The following is a 19,083-nucleotide window of genomic DNA, read 5'->3' as shown; positions in this document are numbered from 1 at the left end:
AGAAGAGGAGAGAGAGTAGGGGTGCAATGGAACACCCAGTGAGGACGAGACAGAGGTGGATGTGCAGTTGCAGAGTCAGGGGCTTTGGGTGGAGATCCAGGGGCTGCTTGTCCAAGGGAAGGCCCTGGATGACAGGCTGAGGGGATTGGCCTCGATTCTGAAGGCACCTGGGAGCCAGAAGCAGGTTCATAGTGGGGGCCAATGTGAAAGCTGCCCGGATGCCTCCTGAGGCACGCTCCCCCTCCCCGACAGCACCCCGCCAGAGCCAAGGTCAACGGTCTTCCTCTGCCTATGAGGCAGGAGCAGGTGAACAGTGAGGAGGGCTGGTCCTGCCTTGGCCATCCAAAACCTCCTCCATGCTCTAACCAGAATGATCTCACGATCAGGTTTTGTCCTGAGTTGTCCTGGGATGTCGGGCAGGTCAATTTCACCATTTCTCCATGGCTGGGCTACAGGGAGAGGGAGGCAGTCATCCAGGAGAGAAGGTGGGGGAAGATCCTGGGGAGAGACTAAGCACCTGGCCCTGGTTTTTAGTGGGCAGGAGAATGCCCCTTGGACCCAGGGGTTCTCAGAACTGGAAGGATTTAAGTGGTAGCCTCAACCCGAGTTCTGCACATACCCCTGTCCCGCCCTCCCCCCAAGGAAGGGAGCAGGACTTGATCCAAAAGCCATTCTAGTCCTGGAGGTGGTGGGGTTGGGGGAGTGGGGAGGACAAGAGTAGGGGTGGAGGGTGCAGGGCCATGAGGAGTGAGGACCACCCCCCTTGCCATCAGGGCCTGGCCTAACCACCCTCTTCACACACACACACACACACACACACACACACACACACTTTATAAAAGTTCTGACCCCGTGCAGCCAGCCACTCCTCGGAGACTGGGGAAGCCAGGTCCAGTCAGCAGGCCCACCCATCCGTAATCCCCCACAAGCAATTTTCAAATCTACCACTTTTAAAACAAAAAACGGTAAATACACCGTGTTGTATATTTATTTAAATAAAAAAATTCCAGCAGATGCTGTCTTTTTCCAGGGGTCAGGAATCGGGATTGGAGAGGATCATCAACGGAAGCTCAGGAGCCAGGCTGTGGTGGGTGGTGGGACTTGGCCCCAAGAGCACATGTGGGCACTTGTGTGCCCAAATATGTGCCCCAGAGCAGGGGGACACAGGGCAAGGGAGTGTGAAAGGTCTGGCTGTGGGTGCCTGTGTGCACTGTTTATGGGCTGGTGAGTCATTAAGGAGGAGTGTGAGAGAGTGTGTGTATCCTTTGTCAGCTGGTGAAGGTGTGAGACCCTGACTCAGATCCTCCCCACCCCAGCTGTTAGGGCTCCAGAGTCCCTGGGACTCTGGTGCTCCATGTCAGTGTGCACATGGACTCTAGTTGGATGTTGAAGAGGGAAATGCCATCTTAGCCTGATCAGATGGGCCCTCAGCAACTGGAGGGGGGGGGGGGGTTAAGGGATAAAAGGTGACCAGGCTGGGGGTAGGGTGTCATGGCCAGGACAGAGGGTTGCCTTTCAGGAGGGCCAAGGATGAGCACAAGTGCTGGGCCCCTTCGTGGGTTGGGGAAACTGAGGGCACACTCAGGATTGGCAGCTTTGCAGTTAGGAGATGTGGTGCCCATTCCCTGCTGAGGGGTGGGGGTCCCTGGGCTTGGCTCCCAGACGCTCTGTGAAGCCCTCAGGCAGGTGCCCATACTTCCTCCCAGGCCGTAGATGGTCTGGTCCCTACCAGCTCTGCAACCTCACCGGTAGGGGAGAGGCAGCCATCCATGGCTGGAAAAGCGAAGTCCCCGGGGCTCCCCGCTGGGTGTGGGGACTACCAAGCAGCCGCCTGGATGCCTGCGGGAGGAGGGGAAAGTCCTCAGCAAGCAAAGGGCAGGGAACCCGGTCCCCATTACGGATTGCCAAGTGGATGCTGTTTCCATGGTAACCGGCCTGGAGTCCCGTTGCTAAGGAGGCAGCTCGGCAGGCCCAGCATCCCCATGACAACTGCCCCCTGTGGCCCAGGCAGCAGGCACTTCCTCAGGGACCCACAGGGAGGGCAGAGGTGGGATGCAGGCCTGGCCTTTGAGGCTACAGGGAAGTCTTTTGGAAGAAGAGTGATTTAGTCCGGCCAAACCTTGAGGGGCAGATGTGCACCCCAGCGGCCCCAAGGATACTCACCCCCACCTACCACCCCTGTTCACCTAGACGCATCACCCCAAGTACCTGCACAGCACAGGGCCTTGCTCCTCCCCTGGGCGGGGTGGTGGGGGTGCTCAGGCGGTACCTGTCACAATCTTCTCTGTTCCCTGACTCCCAAAGGAGCCTTAGTAAGTACCCACTGTGTGCCAAGTGCTGGGTGCTTTCTCCATCTCTCCTTCTCCACACAATCCTGACAGCTCAGAATTCACCTCAGTTACAGTGAGCCAAAGGGCACTGACGCTCACCAGGGCAGGGACTTGGCCCAGACCGGTCCGTGAGAATGCGCAGGGGTCAGGACGCACACCTGGATCTGGGGACTCCAACCCCACCGCTCTCCGTGGTGACGTGCCAAGGGGCTGATGGCAGGAGCAGTCTGTCCTGGCGCAGGCAAGAAAGGTTGTGTTGTCTGTGAGAACTTAAAAGCAAGAATAAAAATGACTAAATGCCGGTTTGCTTTCTCTTATCTGTCATCATCACCATCCACCAGCGATTCTGAACAACATTGGCGATAAGACCCTCCCTCCCCTCCACACAGGCCGCACCCCAGGCTTCGGTTCCATGTGCCTCTGCCAGCCCGGTGGGCAGGCCCAGGGGCACCCTTTCTGCCTTCGTGGGGATAAGCCAGACTGACGTTTTTGAAAAAAATTTTTTAAAAAGTTTGATAAAATCCTTCCCTCAACTCTATGCTTCTTTGCATCGGCTGATGTCTGCTCAGCCAAACTTCTTGAGAGTTGTCACTGTTCCCCACCCTCACTTCCTTGCCTCGGAGTCTCGCTCCTTCCTCCATCACAATCTGGCTCCAACCTCCTCCCCACCAACAGCTCACTACAGAGTGGTCCTCCCGGCCAACCCCTTGCTAATCCTGCTTCCTCAATTCCCTCTCTTGAGGGTTGAGTATTTCACACACACAGAAGATATAAACAAACACATAATAAATACATAAATAAGACATTAAAAATATGATCAAGCAGCTACATACCAATCACTTTGTTTAAAACACGGAACACAAGGGATTCCTTTGAAGGCATTCATGCTGGTCCCCAACTGTATCCCTCTCCCTCTCGCCAAGGAAAATCACTCATCTGAACTTCAATTCTGTCATTCCCTTCCTTTCCCTGACACGTTTACTACCAAAATAGAGTGTCTCTAAACAATGTGCTCAGTTGTATGGAAGTGGTTGACCTTGCAGGGAGGGGGTGGTATCAATAATGATGTTCAGAATTGCTGCTAGATGGTGATAATAAAAAGCAGAGTGAGTTTTAGCTCATTTTCTTGTTTTCAAGTTCTTTACAAATGATCCACCTTTCTTCATTGCCTGCCCCCTCTACTTTTGTTCACCACTACATACATTTGTAAAATTCTGAACTTTGTGTAAGTGCTATCGTGCTGTATGCAGTCTTTAGTAATTTGCTTTTTTTCAGTTCAATACTGTAATTTTGAGACCCTGTTGCTGCACAGAGCTAGTTAACTCATTTGTGCTGCTGCATAGCATTCCAATATATGGATATGCCACCATGCTCATAGGTATTCTGGAGGCAGCTATTTTGGTGAGTTCCAGGTTCTGTTATTACAAACACGACCACTAGAAACATTCTTCTTTGTGGCTCCAGATAAAGAAGTGTAAAAAGATTCTAGGCTCTGTATCCAGGAGTGGAATAACTGAGTCATAGGATGAATTACTCTTGGCTTTCCAAGTTAATGCCAAACAGTTTTAAATGGTTTCAAAATTTATACCTCCCACCTGCAGGGTATGACTTACTCCTGCTCCACGTTCTTACCAATAATTGGAATCATTAGCCTTTGTTATTTTTCCCAATCTAGTAATACCCGATTATGTTTTAATGTGCAAATCCCTGATCACTAGTACGGTTGAATGTTTTATCATATATTCATTTGCCATTTGTATTTCCTCCTCTGAGAAATATTTTTTCAATGTATTTTGCCTGATTTCCTATTATCTTTTTATTGATTTATAGTAGTTTTACACACACACACACACACACCTATCTGGAGAACAAATTCTTTGTTCATTAGATGTGTTACAAACATCTTCCTCCTCTTTATGGCTTTTATTTTCACTTTTTTTGGTGGTCTTTGATAAACAGTTTTACATTTTAATGAGATCAAGCTTAGCAATATTAAAAAAAAATGTCTAGTACTTCTTTAGTGTCTTTTTTGCCGCTTTAAGAAACCTATCTTCCTCTGATGTTATAAAGATATTTTTCTATATTAATTTGCAAAAATGTGAAGTGTTGCTTAACCTACCTGACCCTAACTTTGGTATGGTATCAGGACAGAATTCACTTTCATTTTTGCCCCATAACCGATTGTTCCGCTAATTTACAGTGTCGCTTACGCATCATCTCGGGGTCTGTGTTGAGGCTCTGTGTTCAGAGCCTGTCCTTGTTCAACCGGTACCTGTCTTACTCACTCTAGCTTTATAAAGTACGTTGCTATCTAGTTGAGCGAGTCCCACCTTTCCCTCTTAGGCTATTCTAGTCTCTTTGTATATCACATACTTGTTCACTCAGTTTGTTAAGATGCATGAAGAATTCAGTGGACTTCTCATTTGAAATTCCATGAGCATTATTATTAAAATTTGTATTCCTATGGATGAACAGAGTATAATGCTCCCCACACCTGGGTCTTCTTTAATGTATTTTTTTTATACTCATCAGGATAATTAGCACTAGCGGCCCCAACAGGAAAAGCTCCAAATTTCAATCCTTTCACACAAGGAGGGTTTATTCCAGCTCAGGTAAAGTCCCCTGCAGGCCAGCAGCCACTGTCCTCACTGATATCAGCAGGAACCCCTAGTCTCCAAGGTCGCTGTGGGAGGAGCAGAGGCAACTGGAAGAGGTGAGTGATCGTGGACCACTTCTCCCCAGCAGTGACACACTTCCCTTCCTCTCATGGTCTGTTGTCACTGGGCCATCTTGTCACTGGGCCAAGGAAGCTGTGATCCGTGAGGAAACCGTGTGGAACATTTGCTGGGCATTCACTGCCTCTGCCAAACCTCTCACATCACATGGCTTTACAGTGCATGGCAGTTTGCATCTTTTGTTAGATTTATTCCTCATATGTTGTTTTTATGTTGCGACTGCTAATTGAATTTATTTGCTTTATGGAGGCTGAATTTTGACAAAGGTACACAGTCCTGTAAGCTCCCCAATAGTGAAGATCTAGAACATGTCCCTCACTCCTCTGGACCCTGGTGACCCTTGCAGTCAACCTCTGCCCTCCCACTCCTGGTAGTCAGAGCCTGACTTGGGGCTCGAACTCACGAACCATGAGATCATGACCTGAGCCAAAGTCAGAGGCTTAACAGACGGACCAGGCACCCCAAGAGAAAAAATATTTTAAAATGATAAGAGGGTCAACCTATCAAGAAGATTTAACAACTATAAACATACATACACCTATCAACAGAGCCACAAATCCATGAAGCAAACCTGACATAACGGGAGGGAGAAATAGATAATTCAACAATAATAGTTGTAGTCTTTAACATCCACTTTTAGTAATGGGTAGAACAACCGGATCAGCAAGGAAATCGAAAATCTGAACAACAATACAAATCAATTAGATCTCATAGGCATCTAGAACACCCACCTAATAAGAGCAAGATATATATTTTTCTCAAGTGCCTATGGAACATTTAAAAGAATTGAAATCATACAAAGCACGTTCCCTGACCACCATATAGTGAAATTAGAAATAAGGCACCTAGGTGGCTTAGTGGGTTAAGCATGACTTTGGCTCAGGTTATGAACTCACAATTTGTGGGTTCAAGCCCTGAATCTAGCTCTGTGCTGACAGCTCAGAGCCTGGAGCCTACTTCGGACTCTGTTTCCTTCTCTCTCTGCCTCTCCCCCACTCATGCTCTGTCTCTCTTTGTCTCTAAAAAATGAATAAAAACATTAAAAAATTGTTGAAAAGAAATTCATAACAAAGAAATTTGCAAAATTTGCAAATATATGAAGGATAAACAACATTCTTGTAAAGAACTAAAGGGTCAAAGAAGAAATCACAAAGAATATTAGAAAGTAAATTGAGATGAATGGAAGCAAAACCCCCACTTACAAAACAAAAATCCCAAAACCTACAGGGTGCAGCAAAGGCAGTGCTCAGAAATTTATAGCAAATGAACTCCTATATTTAAAAAGAATCTTAAATCAATAAATAACCTGACCACCTTCAGAAACTATGAAAATAAAAGCAAACTAAGCAAATCTAGTAGAAGGAAGGAAATAATAAATGATTAAATAATAAATAATAATACATAATTAGAGCAGAAATAAATGCAATCTAGAAAAATGATATAGTCAGCAAAACCAAAAGATGGTTCTTTGAAGAGATCAATGAAATTGACACATTTCATTTTGATAAATGACCTTATTAGAGACTATAAGGCAATTGAGTCCATTTCCAAAAATGAGGTAAGAGGTATGTATGCATTCTCCTAGCAGAATGCACATGCTTCCCTATAAAGTGTGTACATATAGTATTAACGTGCTGTTGGCACTCTCAGCAGAGACAGCATCCTTCCGCCCCCTGTCATTATGACTCTGGCCTAGAATTGCCATTCTGAAACGTCTCAGGTAACAATTCTTTTTTTTTTTAATTTCTGCAGACAGACTTGAATTGTAGTTTCTATGATCAAATCAGGAACTTTGATCTGACAATCAGTAAAGATCTGTTTCAAGGGAAGTTTTCATAGGCAAATGTTACACGTTTACCTCATTTGGGGCATGGCATCAAGTTAACCCTGTTAATTCTATATCAAAGAAAATAAACTTACTAAAAAAAAAAAAAGGAAAAGCCACACTGCCATGGCGCCTGGATGGCTCAGTCGGTTGGATGTCCAAGGGTGTCCAACTTCAGCTCAGGTCATGATCTCGCAGTTCGTGGTTTTGAGCCCTGCGTCAGGCCTGTGCTGACAGCTCAGAGCCTGGAGCCTACTTTGGATTCTGTGTCTCCTTCTGTCTCTGCCCCTCCCGTGCTCACATTCTGACTCTCTCTGTCAAAAATAAACATAAAAATTTTTAAAAGCCTGACTGCCAAAAAACATAGAAGAGAGTGAAAGAGTGATCAAGAACTAGTGAGAGACTTAAAATACTAACAGGAAGGAAAAAAGGGTTATTATTACCAACCTTTAAGATACACAAATGAATATAGGGGAACCCTATGAACCTCTGTATGCCAACAATTAGATAACCCTGAGAAACTGGGCAAATTCTTAGAAACACACAAACTACCAAAACTGAATCAAGAAGAAACAGAGAATAGATCCAGTATCAAGAAGAAATCTGAATAAATCTATAATAAGCAGAGAGATTTCATTGGTAGTAAAACTTCCTATAAAGAAAAGTCCAAAAAAAAAAAAAAAAAGAAAAAGAAAAGTCCAGGAACAGATGATCTCAATGGTGATTCTACCAAATGTTTAAATAACAATTTAACACCAATCCTTCAAAGTAGAAGAGGAGGAAATTGTTATCTTACTCTTTGAGGTATTACACTGATATGCAAAACCAGATTTAAAAATGTGAAAAGGGGCACCTGGGTGGTTCAGTCAGTTGAACATCTGACTCTTGATTTTGGCTCAGGTCATGATCTCACGGTTTTGTGAGCTCATACTGACAGTGTGGAGCCTGTTTGGGATTCTCTGTCTCCCTCTCTCTCTGCCCCTCCTTCACTCGCTCTTATTCTCTCTCTCTCAAAAATAAACATTAAAATTTTAAAAATATGAAAAACAACCCTTACATATCAATATCCCTAATGAATATAGACACAACTTTAACAAATGCTCAATGGAGAAGAGAAGTTTTGCTTAATTTTAAAATAACACCAGTGCTAGTCAGGGTTCCCTTTGGCTTTCCTTCCTGACCGGTGTCTCCTGGGCACCCCTGGCCCCGGGCGTCCCCTGTCAGTGCTCCTGCTGGTTTCGGTGTCTGCGGCTCCCTCCTTCCTCCGGCAGACGCCTCCTCTCCGTCCTTCCCACTTCCTGGTGGTAGGATTTCCTTAGGGAAGGAAACATCAGACTCCCTTTTCATTTACCACTTGGGGTCAGTTTTTTGGTCCTCTGTCAGGGAAATCCTTTACTTTCTCTTGAGCAAATCATTTAAAAGTACTTCTGTTGTAATTAGCTAGTATTTGAATTTTTCCTGCTCTTCAGATCTAGGGCAAGTTGGATTAGAAGAAACTCAAGTTCCTATCTCTAGTGAACTCCCCCCGCCCCCAAACCTCAATATTACTACTCCGACTCCACATTCTGCAGCCGGGATTGGACGTTTTTTTCCTGCTTTACCAGATCACCCATGGGTGGGTCTCAGTACCCATGCCTGATGGTAATTTCTGTCTGTGTTCCCCTCTAGACAGACACCGTCTTACTCAGTTTGCATCCTCAGTGCCTGGTGCACGGTGGGGCCTTGGGGGTGTTTGTGAAGTTGGCCCCTTCTCTGACTGGCCTCAAGTATTCCTTTTCTCAAACCACCTGCCTATGCCAAGACCTCTTGGGCTCCAGCTCCAGCCAGTTTCCCTTCTGTGTGTTGGTCTAGAACGTTCTTTGGCCATTTCTCTTGTCATGTGCCAGGTAACTTTGTCTGTGGGAGTTTGATCCATCATTTTGCCTTCACCAGTAGCTCTTCCTGTCCTCTTTCAGAAAGCTGCCCAGAATTCTCAGTAAGACCCGGGTTTTGAGTTTACAAAAGGAACCCCACCTTCTTCTTAATTCACTAGGACTGCTCCCCCTCCCCCAGCCAACCAAATCCAGCTCACCAGGGCCCAGAATCCTCCTTGCAGTATTCCGGTCTCACTGGGTAGGGCAGCACCAACGCTGTCATCCTCCACACCCTCTGCCCTGGCCTGCTGGGACTCCAGTCCTTAATCTGATGATAGCAGGCTGAGCACAGTCCTAGAGACCCCAGCCTCGGCAGGAAACAGGATGGCTGGGATGTGTCTCCTCGAGATCGACTGATGGCCACGTGAAGAGGGGCAGCTGCCCAGCTCAGCAGTGGCTCCTCCTCCCTCCAGATAGATGGGCTCATGGGAATTCCCACACTCACCTCAGACTTACCTCCGCTGCGAAAACTGTGTGTGCTTCCAGGATGAGTTAGGGTGCTGCCCAATCCCTCCAGCACTGGGCCATGGTAACTTCAAGTCCATCTTCCCGGGTTAAGTTCATTTAGTGAATACCTACAGTGTGTTAGGCCCTGGGATGGAGGATCCAAAAACTCCTTGAGGAGTTCACAGTGTATTGGATGAGACAGAAATATGGATGAGAACAATCAAAGGACCAGTTGGGTCCTTAAAGATGAATAGAAATTTACTAGCCAGGGAAAAGGAGGCACACTGGTCTCTTTTCTGCAGGGCAGGGGACGGGGGAAGAGAATGTATGGTGTTGAGCAGGGGAGGGAGGCCAGATTTGAGTTAGGAAAACCACCCCCATCATTGTGTGGAGGCTGGACTGCCAGTGGGGCAGAGGCAGGGGTGTCCGCAGGACTTTGCCCAATACACGACAAAGAGGAGACACTCGGGGGGTATTGGAGAAAGAGATGCAGGATTTGCTGAGCAACGTGCTTTGGTGTTGAGGGAAGTGTTTAGAATGGCTCCCAGATTTCTCCTTTGGGAGACCAGGGCCGGAGACGGTAGACCCATTAGTGAAGAGCAGGCACCAAGTATACATTCCTATGTCAGGTGACAGGGCATTGCTCCAGGACGCTGATGGACAGTGTGGAAATCTCTGATCAAAACCCAGACACCAGCTGAGGCCAGCCTGCCTCTTAAAATCTGAACAAAGCTGACTGACATTCACATCACTTGACCTGTGAAAGGTCTCATGCTCTCCCCTCTGCCCCTTGGATTTCTGTGAATTCTCAGGTTTAGATTCTTTTAGTCATTTCTGGCTCTGGGCTCCTGTTTCTGGTGAACGAGTCCCATTTATGGTCACCCTCACCATGCCTGATTTGTGGTCTGTCCATCACTGTGTTGGCCCACATGCCCCTCTCCTTGCTGGGGAGAGGCCAGGCCTTATGCACATGGCAGACATCTGTAAAATTTGGGGAGCTGGAGAGGGTGTTCATCCGTGTTGTGTAAGGAGCAAACAGCATTAAGTTATCTCTCGGATCTTCCTATTTGAAAATGCCCTTTGGGTACCTTGAGGGCAGCCATTTCCCACTGGGGGTACCTTCCCACTTAGCCCCTCACTCTCTCACCATCTTGTTGACTATGCCCGCTGCCAGCATACCTCCCCTCAGGAAGTTCTGAATTCCTCTTCCTCTATAGTGCAGAAAGAGTCCCCTCTATGCCTTCTCAGCTCAGCTCCAGGCCCACGTTTTCATTTTCAAAGCCCATCCAGTTTCTAGTTGAGTAAAAGAGCATCTTAAGATGAACATCATCCACTCTGAGAGTAATTGTTTTAAATAGCACTTTCTCAGCATTGCACACTTTTATAAGATTATGAAAATATAAAGTATTTTCTTTCAATTAGTCTCTCCCACCTCTTCTCCCAGACTCCCTGGTGAACCCCCTCCTTTGGTAGCTGGAAAGACAAGGTGAAGAGTAGCACCTGCTGTCTGGGGCCCCTCTGGGCTCCCTGCTTCTTTAACTCTGCCCATGCCCTCAACCCCATCAATTTGATGGCACTGATGTTCTCTGGTCCTCATGATACCACACCCCTAGCAGAAGATGGCTGAAATTGAGAGAGGCTGATGGACTGGGGAAAGAGGGTACTTCTTGACATAGAGCCTTGCTCAGAATGCTCATTAGAGCCAACCTGGAGGACATCTTTGCCCTAGGTCCCAGTAGGTCACTGTGGCATCAGCATCTTTGCTTAGGACTGCCAGGCAGTGTTACCTTTCCAGTTCAGCCCAGGACACCACAGGGCCGTGTCTGCTGGAATGGTGGGTCCTGGCACCCGTAACAAGAGAGACCTATTAGGACCCCTCCAAAGGAGGGGTGCATGGTGTTCGTGTGGGAAGCCTTCCAACATGCTCTATGCCATGAGTCCTCATGATTGTCTGTCCATCCATCCAGGAGACAAGCACCTGTTGTTGTCAGAAACTGCTCCTGACATCGGGAGAGGAGTGATTAATATGTCCCCACAGAGTCCACAGTCCAGTGGGAAAAGACTCAAACTGATACAACATGCCGAGAGCTCCATCTAGGGGGACGGAGAAGGGCCAGCACTGGTGGCACAGGAGCAGTGGTAGAGAGGGCAGCCCATGTGCAATGCCTACAGAGTGTTTCACAGCAGCTTTCCATGGCTGGAATCCTGGGAGCACGAGGTGCTTGCCCAGGAGGCTGAGCAGACCAGCACAGACTTTAGCCTTGAGAGCTAGGACTCCATCTTGAGGCCCTTAATGGGAAGGATGAGATTTGTGTTTCATAAGGTGCACTCGGCAGCAGAGTGGAAGCAGTGCGGGAGTCAGAGCAGTTGGTAAAATTTGGGGTCCCTTACGCTATTGCAAATTCATGGAGCGGAGGGCCTGGGGCTGTTATGTTCACCATTATTTCAAGCCCAGACCCTCGTGTACCATGAGAGATCTCATAGCTTTACGGACTAAAAGTGTGTCCCCAAATTCATATACTGAAACCCTAATTCCCAAGGAATTATTTGAAGGTGGGGCCTCTGGGAGGTGATTAGGTCACAAGGGTGGAGTCCCCATGAACGGGATCAGTGCTCTTAGACAAGAGCTCCCAGATGCTCCCTCGCCCCTTCTGCCAATGTGAGGACACAGCGAGATGGCCTCTACGAGCCAAGAAGCAGGTTCTCACCAGACACCACATCTGCGTCTACCTTGAGCTTGGACTTCAGCATCCAGAATGGTGAGAAGTAACTGTTCGCTGTTTAAGTCCCCCAGTCTACGGTATTTTTGTTACAGCAGCCCAGGCTAAGACCCAGGAGGGAGACTGAGAGTGAGGCAGGCTGGGAAAGGCAGGCTCCTGGTAGACGCCCACCTCTTGTATCCCAAGGCTCAGGAGAGGGGGCGCAGGCCTGCAGGGCGCTCAGTCTGTCCTAGGATGCGGCCATATGAGCCACCTGGCCTTTACATACCTTACAGGGGTGGCTGCACTTCTTTGCTGGGGCCACTTGGCCCTTTCTACCAGGTGTCACCTCCCGTTCCTCAGACTGTTCCTCCCTGCAGGGCAGCGAGGCGGAGGGTCTGGGGACAGTAACAGGACTCCCCTTTAGGGCTGCTGCCTGTGGTTTCCCTGCTCACCTGCCGCACCTCCCTGTGTGCCCCTCACAACTCCTACCTTTGAGCTGGTGAGGGTGATGGTGAAGTCACTTTGGGAGAGGGAACAGGGGACCCCGTTTCTGTTTTCTTAAGGAAAAAAACTCTTTGACCACACCAGAATTTGATTGGATTAAAAAAGTGTATTGGGTTTCCAATACTAAATAAAAACATGAAATTGTTTTTTTAAAAAGCCATAGAGTTTACAGCATCAACTACAGAAAAGGCCAAACAAGTGTGTACAGAGACTAGTCCCCAGCAGCCTCCAGGCCCCCCTCCAGCAGGCGACAAGGCAACAGATGCACGCGCCCCAAATCCCCCTGAAGGAGGCTGCTGCACAGCGGCTCCGCTAGGACATTACAAGACACACATGGTTTAATTTCAAATATCACAGGAAAATGTAAGAAAATGTATTAAATTGTGAAAAGGTGCAATACAGAATAGCTTTCCTTTTTAATTAAAAAAAAATCCCCCGACTTTGAACAGTTATTTTATTTAAAAATAGGCCCCGCCCCCCCGCCCCAGCTCTGTGGCAGTATCCAGGTTCCAAGGCCCTGAGGTAACACAAGTGTCAGGGGTCATGGGAGGGATGCCCCGAATACCGAGCACGTTTCTTTGGGCAAAAGGTAAGACAGTTTCTGGGGAATCGAGCCCTCCTGGTGTCCAGAGTGCTCTGAGCGCTCCGTTCAGGATCAGTTGAAGTGCACTGGTTTTCCAGACTCCCGCCACCGCTGCCCTCCACGACGGGCCGGGGCAGCGGCGAGGGTTCCCGCATTGCACTTTTCATTGCCCCCGAAATAATAAATACAAAGTTCATCTTCTAAAAAAGCAAATATGTGTTAAGACCTAAAAAGAAGACGTGACCAATGTACAAAGGCAAGTGGGGTGCCTGCGGGGCCAGGGGGCTGGGCGCCCCCTGGTGGTCTCAGCGAGCTGACCTCTTCTTGGCTACAGAGCTGAAGGCTGATGTGCCTCCTACACTGCCTTCCACACTGTCTTCTGGGGAGTGGTGGGGAGGAGGGGAAGATGCTTGAGGGTCAGTCCTGTGTTTTGCCAGAATAGATTCTCAACAGTTAAAAACAACAACAACAAAACCCACCTCAGCTCCTTACCTTTTTAAGACAAAGAACAGGAGAACTGTTTGCAAAGGCAAAGGCTCCTGTGTGTGTGGCCGAGCCTCTCAGCATTACTTCCGCAACCGCCTGCTACCCGGTTCCAATAAGGGCTTCACTGAGCTGCTGGGATGGAGGAGGGGACAGCTGCCTCCTCTGTCCCTGTCCCCTGCTATCTACAACGTTAGAAAGAAGAGCCTCATGGTTGCTGCAGCCCCTACCTGCCTCTTCCTGGGAGTGCTTTACCTAAGCGGCTCTGAGTGCCAGTCTGGCCGAGGACAGGAGCTAGAGAGGAGCAAGGAATCCTGTGTGGAAACAAAGCTCCTTCCTTCAGCTCCGGCCTCCCCCAGGGCACACGGGACACCAGCAGGAAGGGGCTCCATCTTTTCCCCTGGTTTCCCAGGAACAGGCTCGGGCTCTTGTCCTGTTCGGGCATCACTCCTGTAGTTGGAAATACGGCACTGGCTCCTCAGCACGGACATATGACCAAGACATCAGGGCAGCTAAGTTCTCGAACTCACCTATTGCACAGAATTTTTTTAAACTAGATCCAAATGAAACTCCAGTTGCAACTTAGTGACAATAGAGATGGACATGCCAGGAAAGGACAATAAAGAAGATGCTTCCATTCTCTGCAGGCTTCTGGAAGAAAGTACATCGACTGAAACATTCACAGACCTCAGCAGCCCCTCCATTTCCTATTCCCAACCCCCTAGCCCACCCCCACCCCAATACTTTGAAACTGCACAGAAAGCAACAAACAAGTCTTTTCAATGTTACATTTCATTCAAATAGATCTGTAATCTCACAGTGATGAGAGGAGAAAGTCAGGCCTTTAATAATTATAATAAAAAAATAATAAAAAAGCTTACAAACAGCAATGCAACATTTCCTCCCCCCTCAAAGTGATGGATTAACAGCTGGTAGAAGATGCAATGACTCGGAATTCAAAAATAAAAACAAAAACAAAAAACAAGCCAACCCCTGGGACAACCCACACTGTCAATGACATTCCAGACATAATTCAAACAAGCAGTCAAATGTCAACCACTTGTGAAGAACACCACCGCCTCCCTTGGTTTTTGATGGTGTTTTTCTTTTGAAGGTAAAATAAAATAGGACACAAATAAAATTGTACATAAATGCCGGTGTCTACACTCCACAGAGGCGATGCAGTCGCAGCACGAAGACAGCCTGACCACAAAGTGAAATGCAGGTCGTCGCACTTCTTGCCTCTTCCCTGGACACAAAAGTTTGGCCCATGGTGCCCAGTCCTGCAGGGTGTCAGCAGGCAAAGGGAAGCCGCCTCGACACAGGCTTCTTCCAGGCTGACCAGGAGAAGGCAGGTGGCCATGCCCGGAGCCAGCCCCGCACAGGGGCGCTGGCCGGTCTGCTTGCTCGCTCTGTGTTCTCAAGTGCTGTCCTCAACGTGCTCTGTACAATCCTTGCTTTCCAGGCTCCGTCCCAAGACTTCTAGACCCAGGTCTGCAGTCATGTCCTGGGGAAGGTCATCATGCTGTCGTGATAGCGTTTAGGTCCTTCATTAGTCCTTCCAGGTGGGCCATCTCTTTGGTCAGCTCATCTGGTTCATAGCTCTACAGGAAAGAGAAAGCAGACAAACCCTCAGCATGGTTCCTGGCTCAGAGGAGATGCTCACTGTACACCTGCTCAATGAATGAGCGCGTCTGCTTCACACTCCTGGGTCGGCACAGAGGGTCAGGGTGACCAGCACACTCGCAGCCCATGGGACACGCACCTAGACATCGTGGCTGGGCAGGTGGCCCAGGTACTTACACTCTCGGAGTCTTCCAGCATCCTTGTGGTCTCCTGCACTTCAGGGGCACTGGGAACCACCACTGGCATAGGAGGCCGGCTCCTTCCTAAAGTCCCAATGGAGGCTGTCTTCACCGAGTGGATGTGATGGTTCAGAGCTGAGGGGGAAAGCGCATCATCAGGGATATGGCTGAGCCTACTCCCCTCATTTTGCACCAAGGCAACTAAGTTCCAAATGCTGATTTAGGGTGAAGGACAGACCCAGACCCAGTGCACAGATCCGCTCCAAAAAGGCTGCGCTAGATGGAAGGAGGGAGAAAGTGCGGCATCTTAGAGGCCAGAGAAAATATTCTATTTGGCTTTGGAAAACTAATCTACTCTGATGGTTTTCAAAGTGTGGTGGTCCATGAAACTCTTGTGGGATGTCTGGGAGGTCAAAATTCTTTTCATAATAATATGAAGACTTTTTCACCTTTGCACTGATGGTATGAAAGCAACAGTGGGTAAAACTGCTGGAGTCTTAGCACACATTAAGGTGCTTTGCAATGAAAAAAAGCCAGTTTAGCTTAAGATCATCCTTAATGAAGTAGTAAAAATTATCTTATTAAATATCAACCTTGATTACACATCTTTTCAGTATTCTATGTGACATGATGGAAAGTCTGCGCAAAGAACTGCTATTACTCAAGGACAATGGCTGTCTCAAGGAAGGCATTTGTGACAGCTTGAGTTACAAGTGCTACTGTTGCTTTTATCATGAAACACCAAAGTTAGTTCAAAGAAACACCGAGAGACAAACCAGTTTTTTAGACTTGAGCATTTGTAGACATTTTCTAGAAAGTACATAAAGGTGGTCACTTCAAAAAAACAACGGATGGTCCTTACTGCCAATGATAACATTTAAGTTTCAAGAGAGAATTAGAAACCTGAAAAACTTGTGTCTGCCCCCACGGGTTTCAGAGCCACCCAATACTTACAGCCTTTGGGGAGATTAATAAATGTATTTTTAGATAGTATATAAAGAAATAGGTCAAGACTTGGAGGATCTGTGTAATTTACTGAACCAATATTTTCCAAATGACTAATGTGTGATGTTTGAGATCATGAACTCCAAGTACAAGAGAGATGGATTTTAATGGAACAGAGTACAAACAGTTCATGGATATGGTTTCTGGTTCCACATTACAAACAAACTTGTAAGAAACTACAACTTCTTGCGTTTTGCTACAGTATCCAAGAAGAATATCCAGTTATCTGAAAAGGTTATAAAAATACTCTTCCCTTTTCCAATTTCTTATCTGTGAAGCCAAGGTTTTCTTATATTTCAACCAAAGTCACACACCGCCAGACTGAGCAGAGAAGCAGTATGGGGATCTAGCTCCCTTCTGTACTCCAGACATTACAGAGACTTGCAAAAACATAAGACAATGTCACTTTTCTCACTATATTTTTGTTTTGAAAGTTGTTTTTCATAAAAATAGGCTATTTTAAAATGAAAGATTTATTGCTATTTTTAAATGCATTAGTAAGATAGTTTAAAATTTTCTGTTTTAATTTCTAATACACTAAATTATTGACAGATATAGCCCTTGTAAAGAAAAGCTCTCTCATGGTCTCAATAGCTTTTATGAGTATAAAGGGATCCTGAGACCAAAAAGCTTGAAAAATCACTGACTTATTCTAAAACAACAGATATCATAACAGATAATAATGTGGAGAAGTGGGGAAAAGCATGCCTTTCAGGACAGGGGACTTTGTGGGGCCATGTGAGCTTGAGGAACACAGACTTCCCATCCAAAGGGCCCTGTCGCTTCCATGTCTTTGCCTCCCTAGATCCCTAGATCCCTCTCCGCCTTGTAGGAACCCTACAGAGTGAAGCACTTCTAGGAGGCTGAGTGCATTAGATCATCTGTTGCCCATACTCATGGCCACTGGATTTTACCATCAAGGATTCTGCACCCAAAACATGATTTGAAAAGTCAGCCCTCACTCCCCACCAAATTATTCTCTGGTTCGTATACATTCCCCAAGGAGGGGAGCCCATGTACTTCGAGAGTGACAATGACTTTCAGCTACTCTAAATTGCTCGGAAAAGCTTAGACGATACTTGCTTTGTTATTTTCAAAGAAGTAAATTTTGCCATGAGCCAGAGCCAAAGGTCCCTCCAGCGGCGCTGCCGCCCTCACTCACCTTGCTGGGATAGTAATGGTGTGCTCGGCAACGCGGGGTCATAGGTGGGAGGACCTGGGGCCGGGATGGCGGGCACAGCAAAGCTCTTCAGTGGGTGGGAAGGGCGAACGTGGGCTGTAGGAAGACTCTGGCCTGAATCTTCCTCTTGGGAGCTGGCCAAGTAAGAGGAACTGGTAGCACCTTCAGGATCCTGGTGATCAGTACAGCATGTTTGAGACGAGGAGGCTGGCATGGTGTCAGTGCTGGGGGTATTTCGAACAGATTCTACAGCAGGAAAGTCTAAATGTTAGCATTTCTTCTACCATTAAACATATACACATACCAGGGTTCTGGTTACTTCTAAGGGCCCCTGAAACCACTTCAATAAGCACTCTTGATCAGTGTTAGTCCAAGGGACTATGGTTTAGCACCACTGCCAAGGCCATGTAGGAATGGACTAATCTAAAAGACTCCCAAAGACTCCTGTCAACCAGTTGCTCTGCTGGAACCTTCTCACCTACACAGCTAAGTGGTCACAATTTTACAGATTTCTCCTCAGTACTCACTGTGGAGTACACAGAAAGGTTCCTGAGACCACTGTCTATTAAGAGGTAAATAAGTATAAAAGGAAATTAAAAACATCACTCCTTGATTGACAGTCTTTGAAGCTGGTCTTTCATAGATAACACGTCTAGTCTCTAAGGCTGGGCACCTGACAAGCAGCTGCCCACAGGCCTGGTGGAAACTACCGGAGAGCCAGTGCCACAGGTCGTGAGTGCCCTCCACGGACTGGGCGCAGCCTCACCAGAGCCCCGCAGCTCAAGTGAGGCCTGGACAACCAGAGAGTCCGGAGCTCTGCAAATAGCTTTAAGAGCGTGCCGTATGAAGGGTGTTTGGGTCCAGAGGGGAAGACAGGGGTAGATGCTTGGAGAACGGGAAGACTATGGAAGAACATGATAATCTCAAGATATGTGAGGAGGGGTCAGAGTTCTTCTAGAAAGCATAATGGGGGGATGGAAAGAGCACGGTCTTTGGAGTCCGGTAAACCTGGACTCATCATGGCATACTGGTTGGGTGAATGTGGCAGTCACTGAAACTCTCCTAGTCTGTTTCTTCACCTACAAAACAGGGAGAATAAAACAATTCACTGAGGATTGAGAAGATATATGAAATGTGCTGAACACAGGTCCTGGATAACTGATAAGCCTCTTTCTTTGTAAATTACTGAGTGCCTACTCTGAGCCAGGCACTACACTATGCTTCATATTCATATTCATCATTAGCTCACTCAGTCCTCATAGTAACTCAGAAGCCACTGGGAGGTTAGGCAGCGCCTAAGGACAGGGACAGAATGGGAAGGGCAGGGATCAGAATCCCTGTGCTCTGACTTCCAAGCCCATGCTCTGAACTACCACATCAAACTGCCTTTCCATTTCCAGTGCCACATGACCTCTGACCCTGCAGGGGCAGAAGGAGCACCAAGACCCAGGCCAACTATATGAGGAAACCCTTTCAAACAGTGTGAGCTGGTGTAGACCAATGTCCCTGTCCTGAGGAGAGGCCTGGAGGCACCAGCTCACTGCAAACAGGCTGTGCTAGCTAGCCAGAAG

The 19,083-nt window shown here is 47.5% G+C and overlaps 1 protein-coding gene across 1 annotated transcript in view; it reads right to left on the bottom strand.

The window, feature by feature from the left end:
* Positions 1–14,296: 14,296 nt before the first annotated feature.
* The window catches only part of NEO1 (neogenin 1), a 222,861-nt gene continuing 218,074 nt past the window's right edge, over positions 14,297–19,083 (bottom strand). The window contains exons 31-33 of the mRNA XM_029952270.1: positions 17,495–17,758; positions 15,326–15,462; positions 14,297–15,126 (exon numbers count right to left, since the gene is read on the bottom strand). Coding sequence (XP_029808130.1) covers positions 15,043–15,126; positions 15,326–15,462; positions 17,495–17,758 — 485 coding nt within the window. The 3' untranslated portion in view covers positions 14,297–15,042. The remainder of the gene's footprint in view (positions 15,127–15,325; positions 15,463–17,494; positions 17,759–19,083) is intronic.

This window comes from Suricata suricatta, chromosome 9 (assembly GCF_006229205.1).
Source record: "Suricata suricatta isolate VVHF042 chromosome 9, meerkat_22Aug2017_6uvM2_HiC, whole genome shotgun sequence".
NCBI lineage: Eukaryota > Metazoa > Chordata > Mammalia > Carnivora > Herpestidae > Suricata > Suricata suricatta.
This window is presented reverse-complemented; position numbering and strand designations above follow the sequence as displayed.